Source organism: Oryza glaberrima, chromosome 11, assembly GCF_000147395.1.
Source record: "Oryza glaberrima chromosome 11, OglaRS2, whole genome shotgun sequence".
Lineage (NCBI taxonomy): Eukaryota > Viridiplantae > Streptophyta > Magnoliopsida > Poales > Poaceae > Oryza > Oryza glaberrima.
Window position 1 is genome coordinate 17,274,990 of NC_068336.1, and position 16,999 is coordinate 17,291,988.

A 16,999-nucleotide genomic window follows, 5' to 3' on the forward strand; every position below is an offset into this window, starting at 1 on the left:
ATTTTGTGTGTTACTGCATGGATGCATGCCTTGCAACACCCTGGATGCTATCTGACCCGTCTGCAGCCTGGCGATAGAGAGACAAAAAACAGTGAAGTGGAGTCCCCCTCACGGCACTCTCAGTTGCCCATACAGGTGGCAATATGGTGAGTTGGCAAACAACCCTCTTGGTTCTATAAATACAGTTCCTCCCAGCCTCCATCTCCATCCCCACGGGACCATTCAATCTTACATTCGTTTTAGTGAGTCTAGCGAGAGCGAGCGAGCGTGCGAGCGAAATCTGTTTGTAGGTTGCAAGCTAGGACGATGGCTGGTCCTGGAGTTTGCATCAACTTGCTGAACGGTACCACGATGCACCTCTCCGTTGGGTGTGTGTTCCGCCCCACCGAGGGTGAGCTTGTTGTCAACTACCTGTACCGCCGTGCCATGCAGGAGCCGCTGCCTTGCAACTTCATCACCGATGTGGACATCCAGTGCCACAACCCTTGGGACATCGTTCCCGGTAAATATATTTTGACTCGCACTGTCTCACTCCCAAATCTTTGGCAGCATCTTTGATTAGTTTCATCAATCAGTAGTATCTCCTCAGCTAGATCGTTTGTAGGGATTTTGACAGTTAATTTCTTGTATGATTATGTTTGAGTGTCAACTTTTCTATTGTTATGTTGGTGATGCTGGAGCAGCAGGGGAGAAGAAGAATGGGAAGCACTTCTTCACCCGCAAGGAGAACAGCCACCCTAGGGACTATGAAAGCAACCATGCCGCTGGTGATGGGTTCTGGAGATTGGCAGGCACAGAGGTCCCAATATACAACAAACCCAGCGGTGGTGCCGATGAAAAACTAGTGGGGATGAAACGCACCCTGGTGTTCCACTTTAGGAAGTCTTCATCCACAGAGCGCACCGGATGGGTGATGCAGGAGTTCCGACTTGCCGGTGCCAGCCTTGTGCCTTGCCTTGTGATGAGGCCGGCCACCGGTGATGTCTCCATGCCTCCCTGTGGTTGCACCGAAACAACCACCACCAAGGTGAGACGCTGCATCCAAACATCACTATGTCATTGTATTGGATATGATATAGATTCCCCCTCAAAAAAAAAAGGATATGATATAGATTTGTTTCTGTATTTTTAATATGATTGGTAAATTATTTGTATAAAACCGTAGGACTGTGAGGTTCAAGTTGGGGAATAGGGAAACATGAGGAATTACTATCTTATAATTATATAGAGTATTTGTGCATGTCGCCATTGAGGGGTGCCAATAGGTTTGGGTTGATTGATTGATGCCATGCAAGGTGCGTGGGATCTAGTGGTGATTCAAATTTTGTTATATAGTGATCTATGAGATGGTGGAATCTAGGGTTGATTTCAATTTTTCGCATAGTGATTCTATATAATTCAATCTAGTAGGATGTGTCACCCAGCAAGGTCTAATGGTTTCACTTACAGAATCCATAAGAGATTCTAATTTGTCGAGATGCAAAAAAGGGTATGTTGTCGGCTTGCATTTTTATTAGTGAAACTCATTATTGAACACCATGTGTTTTTATCCCCTTAGTCCTGAGACGTTTGGAGATCTAACAAGTACGGATTCTATTGAATGTTCAAATTTGTCGGGATGCAAAAAGGGGTATGTTGTCAGTTTGTGTTTTTATTAATGAAATTCTTTGCTGAACACTATGCATGCTTGTCCCCTTAGTCTCGGTAAGGGATGTTTAGATCATGATTTGATCTTGTACTCCTGGTCGCTACTTTTCCTTAAAAAAGTGGCATCACTACAGTTATTGGTGAATCGAATGGGGGTGACACTCCTTTGCCATATTAGGTACTCCCTCTATTTCAAGTTATAAGATGTTTTGACTTTGGTTAAAGTCAAACTATTACAAGTTTGACTAAGTTTTTAAAAAATATAGTAATATTTATAATACCAAATTAGTTTCATTAAATCAATAATTGAATATATTTTCATAATAAATTTGTCTTGGGTTGAAAATGTTTTTTTTCAAACTTAGTCAAACTTAAAGCAAGTTAATTTTGACCAAAGTCAAAACATCTTATGACCTGAAACAGAGGGAGTAGAAAATTGGACATAGAGAAGTTACCAAATTCTTCTAATTCAGTCAGTACATGAGTAGCACAAAACTGGCATGCAACTATTTTTTACTACTAGTACACTTCATCCGTCTATCTTTATTGTAGATGCCATCTATACCACGGTTGCACCTTAATAGACTATATGCGAACTGTTTTGCAGAAAAACAATGGCAGTCCGTCTGCTGCCCATACTCATGCCCCTCTTGTGGAAACCATGGTCGAACCTGATAATTCTTGGATGATATGTCGCATTTACAAGAAGAGGCAGCGTGCACCGCAGGTCATCATCCCTCCGTCCATTGGCAATGCATGGGAAGCTGTCCTCGCCGTTCCTGCCATTGGCAATGCAGGCGATCGTCAAGTCAACTTCATTGACTTCCCAGGGCATAGATGTTTCGAGGAGGGGAGTGATGAGTCTGCCAATGTCATCACAAAGGACAAGGGCAGTGATGGTTATGGGAAGAACTAATAGAAGGAAGAAACTCGGCTTAGTTTAGAATAAAAATTGCAGGTGGGATGCTTCCTCATCGCAAGAAAGACCTGCAAGCTATTTATGCAATTTAATTTTATGTTTGTGCTTGAGACTATGCATTATGTTTAATTGAGTTGGTACTCTATGATGTTGAAGCTGGAGTCTATGTTTTTCTGTTTATGTTGGAATCTATATAGTGTTGAATTAGTTTTGGGAAAGTCAAGTGCACCAGTGTTCTAGCTTCTAGGACAAGACACATTCGCCCAAGATGCAAGATAAAGTGAAAGGGAGGTAACTACCTTTATGGTAGAGGTAATTGCCGCTCTTCAATATACTGTGCTTTTTATCATGTCATATACTAAGCCTCTATATTCTATATGCTTTTTATGTTCCAATTTCCATAGCTTGTTCACTCTGCAGCAGCGCTCTATATGTGATTGATGCTGTTGATATCCACACTATTGATCTGGTGATCACAAATGCAACAAGGCACTTGCCACATATCTATGATTGAATTGATTGCTCGACATAGGATATTATTATAGAGATACCATCCGTGTCATATTTATCTAGTGAAACAATTCATCTAGTTAATCTCAAGATAAATCATTCATGGTGATTATGCCTTTTTTGTTTGACCTGCGGCATGATTATTAATATTACTATTTATAACACTTGGAGAATATAGACAATGATATATATGTTGATATAGAAGGAGGTGTATAAAAAGAAATAATTGATGACAAGAGAGTAGATTTTGTGGTACTTCCTCCGTTTCACAATGTAAGTCATTCTAGCATTTCCCACATTCATATTGATGTTAATGAATCTAGACATATATATCTATCTAGATACATTAACATCAATATGAATGTGGGAAATGCTAGAATGACTTACATTGTGAAACGGAGGGAGTATGTGGTATGCCTACGCCTAGCCAAGTTAAATTCAATGTGTATTTGCCAGCTTAAAATCTCTCTAGATAGCCACTGATTTCGGACAGTTTGAATGCACGATATCTTAATTTTCATGGAGAAAAAAATACATGTGATTGTATTGTTTTTATAGCAGAATAATTTTATTGCATTTTGTTCTATTCGAACTTGTGACCATGCCTTAGTTCAAAGATAGAGATGTTAAATGCAGGTTTAAAAGATGACATAGAGAACCCTTCATGCTTTTCTCCTTACAGTTAATTGTCAATGCTTGTTATCTATACAGAATGAGATATTAATATAGATGGAGCTGGAAAAAAAATTGATGACAAGAGTTATTTCTTTGGTATGCCTAGGCAAGCTATGTTTAGCAAGTATTTGTCTACCCAATATCTCTCTAGCTAACTAGGAAGTTAGCCACAGATTTGGATTGCTTGTTGGATGCCAGAGATCTTTACGTGGAGAAAAAGGATACAAACAAAACCACGGAACATGCTGTGATATGCTAAATTGATCACATTTGGTATGTAGGAAGTATCCTTCAATTCAAATATAGCATTAGCTAGCTAGACGCATGTTCAAAAGATCACAGGGATTCCTTTGTGTTTTCCTTGTAATTGTTGTAGAAGACCTTCGAAGTATAAATTCAATCTAAAAGGCTCTATCTATTCATTGTACAACGTTTTATTCCTATTACATAGAAGAAATGCAGACATCATTATGCATGTGTACCAAAAGCACACACCCGCATGTGCTCTCCTAATACACGTTCACACATTCGAAGAGACAAAAGCAGTGGTAAATCTCTCATTTCATTACATTGCTATTGAAATCACATCCTACGACAGAACCCTTGATCTATGATGGGTTGTAATAACGCACATCTGCGACAAATTAAACCTCATCCGTGAACAACTACCACAGATGAGTCATCTGTGTCGTGGGTGGTAAAGTTATGGTGGATCATTACATACCACCCATCGCAGACTAGTCGTCTCTTCCGAGTAATAGTTATGAACCATCTACGATAACATGTCATGATTTTTCTAATTATAAATGCACAAAAAGGCCTAAAAATTATTATTTTAACTTTACACATCATTAGCCACAAATCCATGATTTTTAATACAAATTATATGTGTATGTGGTATTGGGACTCCAACCCCAGACTTCTCTCTCCACAACAAAGAGAACCATTAGCATATCATCCATAGAGCACGTGTTAAGCAACCTTTTTGTTGTTATTCTTCTAACTATCCCTATCTGAAATATGTAGCATGTATTTAATACTCTAGATGAGTTGAAATGAAAAGGTCGCCAATTACAAAGTTATAAACTCTTACATATCTTGTCGAGCTCTATGACTTTAAAGTATGTATCCATCCGACTTCATATAAAAATGTTATTAATTTTCATAGGAAAACTATAGTTTTAGTGCATCCCCTCATTCGTGAAGGTTCAAAACTATCACCTATCTGTGACACATGGTAGTTATGAATCATCTGTGACGGTTCATCCTACTACACAAATCACCTCAAATGGGTCATGGTTGTGGCCCATCACACATGACCTCATATCTGTGATGGTTCGTGTTGACAGATGGCACGTCATTGATGCCCAAATCTGTAGAAGTGAGACTCATGGAGAGACATAGGTGTGCCGTTGAGGAGACAACAGTAGTATGGCCTAGTAGCTCATCAACATGGCCAACACAAGGAACAAGGAATAAGAGGGAGTCAGTGGTCAGATATGGGTTCAAGAGGAACAGAAGAGAGTGACATACTTGAGCAGTTGGGGTTTCTAACTTTTTATACGTCTCTATTTATAGCTGCACGAGTAGCATAACTGTACAAGGGAGGAGAGCACTAAATAGTAGAAGCGATATTTAATTAATATCTATTGAGTATAAAATAGTTAACCACATATCAAAGGGGAAGTTCTCATGGATCCCATGTTCGCAAAAATTAAATTTGTTACTTGCTATCACCTTGTGATGGAATTGGAGCTCAACATACATGTATAACTAGTCATTTGGAAATAAAATGTATTCAAAGATGAAAACGATGCAAACAAAAACATGCGTAACATCAACTTAGACTTTGTGTGGCCTGGCTCCTATGGTATGTAAACTAACATTTTCCAACATAAGCTCCATATCTTTAAACCAGAAAATTAACAAGCCCCAAAAAGCTCTACTAACCATCCAAATAAGGACAAAAATTAATATGCTTGCAAACAAGGTTTACCAGCCAGCGCCTTTAATTCCAGCCTTAATAGGCACCCATAGTTTTCCTAGTCAGCAGTATTGTGCAGAACTCCACTTTGTTATCATCTCCCCAACAGCACACCAAACCAGAAGCGAGATAGATTGGAACTCTCACCAATTGTATGTTCTCCCAAGGAATGGAAAAGAAGAAAAAATCGGAACAAAACAGACGCTGGAATCCCCATCCCTTCATCACAAACCACATCTTTCTAGTTATTCCTCTTTTGGATTTTCTGTATTACTACATCCATCCAAGAGATGCAAATCCCTGAATTCTAGCTCGCCATCTGCAGCTCGGAGGGTGTTTAGCATGCAGAGAAAGGGAATGAAATTGAATATATCTCCTTCACGGTACTCATAGCAGCCTATACAGGTGCAATTAACTAGTGAGTTGGCGACACCCCCTCTATAGCTTGGTTTTATAAATGCAGCTCCTCTCATCCTCCATCTCCATCACCACAGGGCTTCCGCTCACTAGAGTGAGCGAGCGAGTGAAATCTGTTTGTAGCTTGCGAGCTAGGACAATGGCCGGTCCTCAGGTATGCATCAACTAAGTGAGCAGTACGAGTATTCACCATCCCACTAGGTGTGTGTTCCAACCCACTACGGTGAGCTTGTCATCAACTACCTTTACCAATGCGCCATTCAGATGTCTCTGCCCTATGACTTCATCACTGACATCGACATCCTTCACCATAATCCCTTGGACATTGTCCCAAGTGAATATATTTTGACTTGTGTTGCCTTTGTTGTCCCATTGAAATTATTAAGCCAAATCTTTGCAATCTTTGGTTTAATTTCATCAATCTATAGCCTCACCTATGATATATTAGGTGTTTTGACGGTTAATTTCTTGTCTAATTCTGTGTGTGTCATATTTTCCTTATGTTGGGTTTGGTGATGGAGCACGGCAGGAGAAGAAGAACGGGAAGCACTTCTTCACCCGTAAGGAGAAAAAGCACCATGGCGACAACTGTAGGAACCATGCCGCCGACGTTGGGTTTTGGAGGTTAGCAAGCACAGAGGCACTGGTATACAAGAATTCGGTGATGGCTCTGATAAAGTGATAGTGGGTATGAAGCACACCCTGGTGTTCCACTACAGGAAGTCTTCATTTGCCGAGAGCATGGAATGGGCAATGCAAGAGTTCCAACTAGCTGGTTCCTACCTCTTGCCTTGCTTTGTGATGCGGTTTGCCACCAGTGATGGCACAGAACAACCTTTTGGCTGCACTAGAGTGACCATTGCCAACATGAGACACTGCATCCTAACACCATATTGTTGTTTTATTGGATAATATTGATTTGATTTGCATATTGAATATGTTCATATTATTTAAGCAATCATAGGTTTGTAGGTTCAACTTGAGGATAAGAAATATGATGAATTATTATCTTATAATTATAAGAAGAGTATTAGTATATGCTTCCATTGTCATGTTCCACTAGTAGGGCTTGCATGATTGATTGATGGCATGCAATTCGGATAGAATCTTAGACGTTGGATCTAGAGGTGGTAGAATCTTGAGGTGATTTGGCTTATTCTGATAGTGATTCCATGTGTTTTACTGAGATCTAATTACAATGAAGGATCTCATTAGTATTGTCGCGAAGTGATCTAACTGTTGTGACATCTATAAGAGATTTGCATTTGTCGAAATGCAGAAAGGGTGGGTGGTCGGCTTGCGTTTTTATCATGGAAACTCTTTATTAAACACCACATGTGATTATCCCCTTATTCCCAAGATGTTTGGAGATCTAATAGTTATGGGACCTATAATATATTCGAGAATGTCAATATGGAAAGGGGTATGTTGTTGGTGTGCATTTATATCCGTGAAACTCATTGTTAAGCACCATGTGTGGTTATCCCCTTATAACCGGGATGCTTGGTGATCTAACATTTATGTGATGTATAAGATATTTGTCGAGATGCAAACAGGGGTATGTTGTCGGCAGGCGATTTTATTAGTGAAACTCCCCTTAGTCTCGGGAAGGGATGTTTGAATCATAGTTTGATCCTGGTCACTACCTTTTTCATGAAAGGTTATGTCTATAATTTATTGGTCAAACCGACTAGGGGACGATACTCCCTTGCCCATATCAGGAAGATAATTGGACATACAGACCATACCAAATCCATCTAACTCAGTCACTAGGTCATAAGCATTAAACTGGCCTGGAACTATTTCTTGACTACTATTGCACTTCATCTATCTCTCCCTGTGTTGTATATGTTATATATACCATGGTTGCACCTTAAGCAGCATCAACTAACAGACTGTTTTGCAGAAAAATGATGGTTGAAACTAATAATTCTTGGCTGATCTGTCCCATCTACAAGAAGAGGCAGTGTTTGCTGCATTCCATCATCCCTCATCCATTGGTAATGGAAGGGAAGTCGTCCTCATTCTTCCTGCCATTGGCAATGCATGCTTGCCTAATAGCTAGACAATTTCCCCTTCTTTCGAGGAGGGTAGCAGTGAGTCTGTCAATGTCACGGACAACGTCAAGGATGGTGGTGGCCATTGCAGTAACTAATCAAAGGAAGCAACTCAGCTGAGACAAGAATAAAAGGTTGCAATTGGGGTGCCCCATTGGCCATTGCAAGTAAGGCTTGAGAGCTATTTATGTGTTTTTACTTTTTAAGTTCATGCTTGAGACTATGCAGTCTGTTTAAGTTGGTACTCAATGCTGTTCAGCTGATGTTTTGTTGAAGTTGGAGTCTACATATATACTGCTTAATTAGTTTCAGAAAAGTTATTAAGTGTGCATATGTGTTTTGAGATGAAACATATTCGCCCTAGATGAAAACTAGAAGTGAAAGGGAGGTATGTAGCTATCTTTCTGGTAAAGATAAATGTTGTTAATCCCCATCCCCCCCCCTTCCCCTCCTCCCTCTTTCCCTTCTTCAATAAATTTTGCTTCTTATGATGTGATACACCATCTCTCTAAATGATGTATATGCTTATTTATTTCCACTGTCATAACTCTTGTTCGCTCTATTGCATTACTTTGCATGTGATTGATGCTGCTGATAACCAGACTATTTTGTTGATCACATAAGTGACATGTATGTCAACAAGTCACTTAACCAAATCTTGGCTTAAGTGATTGTTGGACATGGGATATTATTATATATTTACCATCCGTATATCATATCTCTAGTGAAATATAGATGTAGTTGATCTCGAGCGAAATCATCGGCATGCAGTGAGAGAATTATTTCATTATTCGTGGTTGAGATGTGCTGCACAATTATGCTGCACAATTATTAATATTACTCAGTTATAACATTAGGAGTATGTGTTATGTATAGACAATGAGATACTATCATATTTAGAGTGAGTACTGAGTTGGCAATGCTTGCATTCTGGACATGTTTTCATGGAGAAAAAAAATACAGATAAGAGGAAGAATCTGCTGCCATGTGTACGTATGCAAAAAGGTCTAGCAGATTAATTTTATCAAATTTTGCCATGTTAGAAGTACAAAATTAGTACAAAAGATATATATAGCATGGCTATGCAGATTCAAACTGAGATCATATAGATTTCCCCCCAGTACTGTTGTTGTAAAACATCTTCATATTATAGCACATGAACATAAAAACACCTATATATGTATATATTGCTCACTGTTAATGAGGGAAAGTTTACTATTTGTCAACCAATAAATGCATTAATAATTATTTGCTACTACATGAACAGATATGGCTGCTGATTATTTGGCATCTAGCTGATCACTACTCCCAGTAAAATGACAATTTAACCAAACTATCTGCACATTACCCACCCCACTACCTAATCATGCTAACCTTAACTTTTCGCACAGAAAATCGACTCCTTTCCCCACTAACTAGTTGCTCTTGTCTGGCAAGAAGAAAGGATTTGCAGAGTGGTGCTTAACCCTTCCTGTGTCTGCTCCACATCAAATTTTTTTCTAATTTTATGAGTATAGCTAGTGCTGCGAAAAACTATATGCAACCAAAGCTATTTTACTTTTATATCATACCATGATTAAATTCATGTTGTGCTTTTGGCCATGACTAGATGTGGATAGCATTTATCGTTGCGTATTGCATTGCCTTTAAACTTGGCCTAGGGGTTGGCGAAATCCTAGGTTTCCTGCAGTGACAGAATCCCTGTCATTGTAAAAATCCCAGCACACATACATCCCTACTGACATCTTGTGCAAGGAAATGTATCTTAATCTCCTGCACAAGAGCACTGTGACATGTGTAGGGGTAAAGTCGACATGAATTACGGTGTCCCGTGATTATCAGTGGGTAAAGTTTGGAGAAAATTATATACAAAAAATGTTTCATTAGGGTCACCTATGGTGGCGTGAAGCTAGCTTTAAACTCGATCACATTTCCAGCACAAGGCCCCCCAACGTGTGACTAGCAAACAAGAAAAGGAAAAGTCTTACCAACCATCCAAATGATAATTTAATTACAAGCTTGCAAACAAGGCTCATTCACCCTTTAATTCCAGCCTTAATAGGCGCCCACAGTTTTCCTAATGATTACTCTTGTGCATGTCTCGTCACTGCTGTCTCCTCCCCCACAAAGCAACAAACAGGAAGTGAGGTAGAGTGAGATTAACCGGTTGGGTGAACTCTCAAGGGATGGAAAAGCACAAAAAATCAGAAGAGAAACTGACATTGGGGTCATCATCTATCCCCTCCCCATCTCAAATTCTTCTTCTTTTGGGCTTTGTGTGTTAGTGCATGCATGCATTCATACACAATGGACGATAGCTCTATAGCTGTTGCTTGGAGATATATGATAGAGTTGTGTCGGAGTAAGAGACAAGGATTGATACGGCACCCACAGCTGCCCATCCAAGTGTCAGTGATGAGTTGGAGATGCCCCCCTAGCTGGGTGCTATAAATACAGCCCTTTCTTAGCATCCATCTCCATCACCACAGAGGCTTTGAGTATTCATTCATTTGAGTGGCCCTATAGTGTAACTCGAGCGAGTGAGCGAGTGATATTTGTGTGTAGGCTGTAGCTAGAGAGCTAGGACGATATGGCCAGGGTTGTACTTTCCACTCCCATAGTGAATGGTGCAACGATGCACCTCCCCGCTGTGGGCATGTCACACCCCACCGAGGGTGAGCTTGTCTTCCACTACCTCTATCGTCGTGCCGTTAACATGCCGCTGCCCTCTTAATTCATTTGTGATGTCAACATTCTTCGTCATAACCCATGGGACATCGTCCCAGGTAAGTATATTTTGACTTATGCTGCCATATCATCTTGCTCCCATAAAAATTGTTAGCACATCCAGATACATCTCGAATTGATTAATCTATGTCTACCAGGCTTGATTGATTGCATGGCCTAATGTCCGATTTGTTGTTGGTTTTGTTTTTGTCTTTTTCTCTCTCTTGTTCCATGATGATGATCATGGACATAGGAGCACTAACAGAGAGGGAGAAAGGGAAGTACTTCTTTATGCAGAAGGAGATAAAGTGCCCTAGTAGTCGCCGTAGCAACCGTATCACAAGTAAAGGGTTCTGGAGGTCGGCAGGCTCAGAAAAGCCAGTCTACTACAACCAGGGAGGTGGCAGCGACTGCATGCTGGTGGGAATGAGGGGCACCCTAACATTTTACTTTGGGAATTCACGGACCGCAGAGCGCACAAAATGGGGTATGCAAGAATTTCGCCTTGCTGGCAATGGTCTTTCGCCTTACCCTGCGATGAAGCATGCCACCGGGGATGGCTCAAAACCACCCTGCAACTGTGCCGAAACAACCATCGCCAAGGTAATTAAGATGTTGACTTCAAACATTTTCCTGTCATCATTTTTTAATCATGTTGTTCGTTTCATCTGCAAATTGAATCTAATAAGTTTGTTATTTTCGAGCAAGTGTACTATTGTGAGGTTTAGCTTTGGGAAATGGGGAGGGGGATTTAATAAATATGATGAGCCGTCTTCTAGATATAACTCTCATGTCGATTTTATTCATGGAAAGGAAAAGGTAGAGATTGTCTTTGATGCCGCTTAGGGTACATGCTATTAGATCTGTAGTTATGGACTGCTGCGATGCAAGGAACGTGGGATCTATACATGATTCAAATTTTGTCGAGACGTAGGGATTTACAGTTGGTAAAATCTAGATATGTATATGTGTCAGTGAGATCGAGTCGATGTATTATAAATTTTGTCATAAGGTTAGATCTGGTTACGAGATCTATAATCGACTTGAATTTGACAAGAAGACAAAAGTGGTTTGTTGTCAGCTTGCGAGCAATGAACCTATTTAATGAACACCATGTGTTGTTAACTCGTTTCTCCCATGATTTTTGGAGTTTTATATCAGATAATGTATCAACCATTTATTGGTCAAATTTTCTGTGATGTTCAAACTGAACAATGGAGAATACTCATTTTCCGACATCAGGAAGAAAACTGATAACAAATAAGTTACCATGTCTTTCAAATTCAGTAGCTATGTTATTAGCATCCGTATATAACATATATACAAAATATTCCTTTCCAACTAATAGTACTTCATCAATTTTCCCTTAGGTATACATCTTGCATATACCATGCTTTGTGCGTTCAGCAGCATCCATTAACAGGCAATTCGGTGACTGTTTTGCAGAGAAATGATGGTCTCTCTGCAGTTCTTCGTAATGTGCTCGCCGTCACCCCCCTTGTGGAAATCGTTGTCGAACCTGATGGATCATGGCTGATCTGCCGCATCTACAGGACAAGGCAGCGTGCATTGCCTGTTATCACTCCTCCTGCCATAGAAAATGCAAGGGAAATCATAAACCCTCCTGCCAATGGCAATGCAAGGGAGGCTCAAGTCCACTTTATTGACTTCCTGCCGCAGGGATCGCACATTGAGTCATCCTCCCCCTGTAGTTGTATAGTTGGCCCCTCTTTGGCAGAGGGAAGTGATGAATCTGCTGGTAGTGTTGACCAAAAGGATTGAGCGCAATGGAGGGAGCAACTAATCGATAAAAGCATGTCAACTAGTAAGGAATAAACATTGTGAGTGAGGTAACCTAGTGCAAGTATGACCTGCAAGTTATATAAGTACTGTTGGAGACTGTGTTCTGTTTAAGTTGGGGAACTGTATGTTCTGTTTAAGTTGGATTGTAAGCTTTGTTCAATAGTTTCAAGGAATTAAAGTGTGTTTGGGTTCTAGGAGGAAAACAAATGGTCAATCCAGATGAAGAAGTCTGAGGAAGCAAGTTTTCTAAAAACCGTTTGGTCTGTCCTTCAATATATTGTGTTCTGTATTATCTCATGACTTTGTGTGAGACAACTAGCTATCTATTAATATCTATATGCTTCTCTTCCACCATATATATAGCTTCTTCAGTATTCCTATTCCGTTGTTGCTCTGTGCTTGACGTTGTTGATATCCACCATATGAGATATGTCCACAAGTGTAGGCGTGTGTGTGTCTTTTGTGTGTGTATGTGTGCGCGCATGTATGTGTGTGTTGTTTGTGTGTGTGTGTAGGCTTGAAGTGATTGTATACACAAGGGAGGTACAGAGTTGCCATCCATATCATATCTAAACTTGTTGAAGTGAGGATTATTACATCTTTTGTTGTAGCACCTTGCGCGTGCTGCAGGTCACTCGCAGGCGACATCTCCATCTTTGCAGGTGATAGATTCACCCGCCTACAAAAAAAACATTTCAGCGAATAAAAAAAAAGACGCACCACCCATGGGCGCTGCCGCGGGCCTCCCCTTCCAGGCTCTCCTATGTCCACTGACGCCCGTCGTCGTCGCCGTTCCATCGGGGAAGGCGAGGAGGCAGTGGATCTGGAGATTGGCGACGACAGCGAGGGGTTGGCCGGCGATGACGCCGAGGCGGGATCCGATGCCGGAGAGTGCCATGATGCTAGATTCCACCAGATGGAGCTGCAAGTTGGCGTCCAAGCGCTGGGTCTCTGCAGCGGCGGAGAGGAAGTCCTCCGCCTTGTTGACGACGGTCAGGCGGAGCAGGTCGGGCGAGCCGCTGAGTCACGTGGTGAGGAGGCGGATGAGCTCCACCCATTGGTTGGCGTCACACCGCCGCTGAGGTTAACGACGTGGATGACGCCCTGCTTGGCATCCATCACCTTGGTGATGGACAGGTTGGACACGGCGGCAGCGAGACGGATGATCGAGCACATCGCATGGAACCCTTGGCGCGCGTGGTGGAGATGGTTGCCGACATTGTGGCATGCATGAGATGGAGGGAGCGGCACACCCCGTCACACGGTAGGATGAACCGCAGTGCAAGTGCCTCGGTGAACGGCGGACACCAGCCGCTGCAGCGACTTTCCCCTGCCGCCGCCGCCGGTGAGGTCAACGACGCTACGTAGCCCATCGTTGACTTGCATCTGGCACGTCCCGTTGGCCAAGAAGGCGGCGATGGACCGCAGAAACCTCACCATGAGAATGTCCCGTTCCCCGTCACCAGCAGGGTACTCCGCCGGCCCACCTAGGGAAAATGAGTCTAGCTGGATCCCAGCCTCTGCCGCCATGGCTGCCAAGGAGGACCCCACCATCAGTGCTTCCCCGTGTTCATGGCGGCCGGTGAATCCTCTAGCGCTATGGCCATCGGTGGCGCTGGTAGCCGCTCTCCCCTTCTCTCTGCTTCGTCGGCGCCAGACATATGTCACTCGTCGTGGACAGCGGCTAAGGCGACGATGAGGGGAGGCAGTGGTGGAGGCGGCGAGGAGGAGAGCCAGTGGCGGAGGCGGCGAGGAGGATAGCCGGCGGTGGATCCATCGGTGCCATCGTCATCGCTTATCGCGGCCGGTGACAGAGGCGGCAAGGAGGGGAGCCGGTGACGGTTCCATCAGCGCTGTCGTTGTCGCTCGTCTTGGCTGGCAACGGAGGCGGTGGGGAGGGGAGCCAGCACCGTCGTCATCACGGCCGGCAGGGGAGGCGGCAAGGAGGGGAGCCGGCAGAGGATTTGTGCGAGTGGATAAATGTGAGAGTGAGAGAGAGAGAGAGGGGGAGGGAAATGAGTGGTGGAGAGGATAGAGATGGCGGAGGAGATGATAAGGATGAGACTTAGATATTTTTTTTGTGGCATAGTTTTTGCAGGCGAACAACATAAGGTTCCACTTGCAAAAATCATAGTTTTCCAGGCGGACCTCTTAAGTGGTTCGCCTGGAAAAATTGATCTTCGCAGGCGAACGGCGAGCTTCACCCCGGTCTACATTTTCATAGGCGGCCATTTAGCTCCGAGGGTCATATCTGTTTGGAAAAAAACCAAGTCTTCGAAAATGCATTTTCTAGTAGTGGATATAATTAATATTCCCTCCGGTTTTTTTATGTTGGTAAACTCATCTTTGAACTAACCAACGTCATTAAAAAAAGAAGGGAGTATTACTGATCTATACAATTGATGAGTTGTAGATAATCATATATATTGCTAGACATGAATGAGTTAAAATTGATGTCAAGCTTTAATTTTGTGCTACTCGATCCAAGGCATGTTAATCAGTGTGTGCGCGTACCTGCTCAAAAGTTTTCAGCAGTTAGCTAGCCACTAATCTATTTGGAACTGCTTGTCTGCATCCACTATTAGGATATCTTTAATGGAAAAAATAGGAAGGAAACAAAGAATATTATTGTGTATGCATACATATAGGTATATACGTGCAAACTATAGCTGAGATTCTATCGAATTTATTTTCATATTACAAGTATGTATGTCTTGATAGATAGCATGGCTGAATGCAGGTTTGAAAGCCTTCAAAGATGTAATGTGTATGGAGCGAGGTTGTTATCTCTGGATCTAGATTTAGATATCACCTTCCATGCCATTCTCATTTCTCTTAATTAAATTCAGTATGTTCTAGCATGCTGTTTTCATCGAAATTGAGGCTCATCATACATGTGTATAACTAGTTATTTTGCAAATAAGGTCTATGTTAAAAATTCTGATGATGCAAAGAAAGAAAGAAATAACTTCAACATAGGCTCCATTTAAACCTAGGATGAATGGTGGCCTTGGTGTTTTAGAGATTTGTAGCTGCAAAGTAAGGGTCTCGTTAAACATCTGCACATGTTTTACAACTTGCATTGGCTCATGTACCATGTGTAAAATTCATTTGGGAAACTTTTATATAACAGTGTACCAGATATGTCCTCACCCCATCGCACTTTCTGATGGAAACACGTTCTTCAATTTGGGATTATCTTTATTAGAGGCCGGGATAGACAAATTCTTGGTGCACATATGTCCTCACCCCATCGCACTTTTGGAATGATAAGTACTAGTGAAGAGCAATTTCCTTCCCATGGCCTTTTAAGCTAGCCTCTATGCAGCTGACCATCACTAGTTTAAAATTTTTAAGCTTTAATCATCATGTGATCGAATACCTATATATGTATTAAGGCTAGTTACAATTAATTATTACGAACAAGCATGCAATAAACAACTCCCTCCATGACAAACTAAACACTAGAGACAACACATTGTATTATGGTAAATGCTGACCTCGATTGTGCTATTTGCAACTGAGAAATTGTAGAAGAGAACAGTTATTTTTCCGTGTCCTTTCTGTGTTGCATGCTATGATGCCATTGGATTCATATGGAGTTCATGTCATCAGAACACCCTCGCACTCACTTGATCACTGATAAACCTTTAGTCTGAAGATTCCCAGACGATAAACAGTGATCTGACGAAACTGAAAATCTGAAGAAAGAACAGAGAGCGAGCTAGAGCAAGTTTGTTCGTTCCTTAATGCCTTGCAGTTTTTCAGGTTTACTTCTCCTTTTCACCTCCCATCCAGGTGTTTGACATATGTAGATCTTGAATGAACGGAACACTGGATCGAGTGATCCTGCCATCCCACAATATTTCTTCCAGCCTGGCCACTACTTATAACTGAGAAAAACTGAAATACTCCCTCCGTTTCAAAATGTTTGACACCGTTGACTTTTTAGTACGTGTTTGACCATTCGTCTTATTCAAAAAATTTAAGTAATTATTTATTCTTTTCATATCATTTGATTCATTGTTAAATATACTTTCATGTACACATATAGTTTTATATGTTTCATAAATTTTTTTAATAAGACGAACGGTCAAACATATGCTAAAAAGTTAACGGTGTCAAACATTTTGAAACGGAGGGAGTAATAGCTAGTGAGGCTGACCGAATCCTAGACTAACTCAGTTAGCCTTTTTCGATCACCAACACCTAATGGGATGAACGAGGCCAAACTCAGCTGGAAGCAACCCAAGCCGAGCA

At 41.6% G+C, this 16,999-nt stretch overlaps 1 protein-coding gene and 1 pseudogene across 1 annotated transcript; both read left to right on the forward strand.

The window, feature by feature from the left end:
* Positions 1-306: 306 nt before the first annotated feature.
* LOC127753869 (NAC domain-containing protein 58-like) lies at positions 307-2,563 on the forward strand. Its single transcript, XM_052279321.1, has 3 exons — positions 307-502; positions 684-1,027; positions 2,255-2,563. Exons 1-3 carry the CDS (start codon positions 307-309, stop codon positions 2,561-2,563), a joined length of 849 nt encoding a protein of 282 aa, XP_052135281.1.
* Positions 2,564-10,799: 8,236 nt separating this feature from the next.
* On the forward strand, positions 10,800-12,723 carry LOC127753700 (NAC domain-containing protein 58-like; annotated as a pseudogene).
* The last annotated feature ends 4,276 nt before the right edge of the window (positions 12,724-16,999 follow it).

Bases quoted from the DNA above. Each gene is read 5' to 3' on its own strand.
- LOC127753869 (XM_052279321.1), top strand. From the start codon at position 307: ATGGCTGGTCCTGGAGTTTGCATCAACTTGCTGAACGGTACCACGATG. The intron at 503-683 runs GTAAATATATTT...ATGCTGGAGCAG, and splicing joins CCCTTGGGACATCGTTCCCG to CAGGGGAGAAGAAGAATGGG. The intron at 1,028-2,254 runs GTGAGACGCTGC...ACTGTTTTGCAG, and splicing joins CCGAAACAACCACCACCAAG to AAAAACAATGGCAGTCCGTC.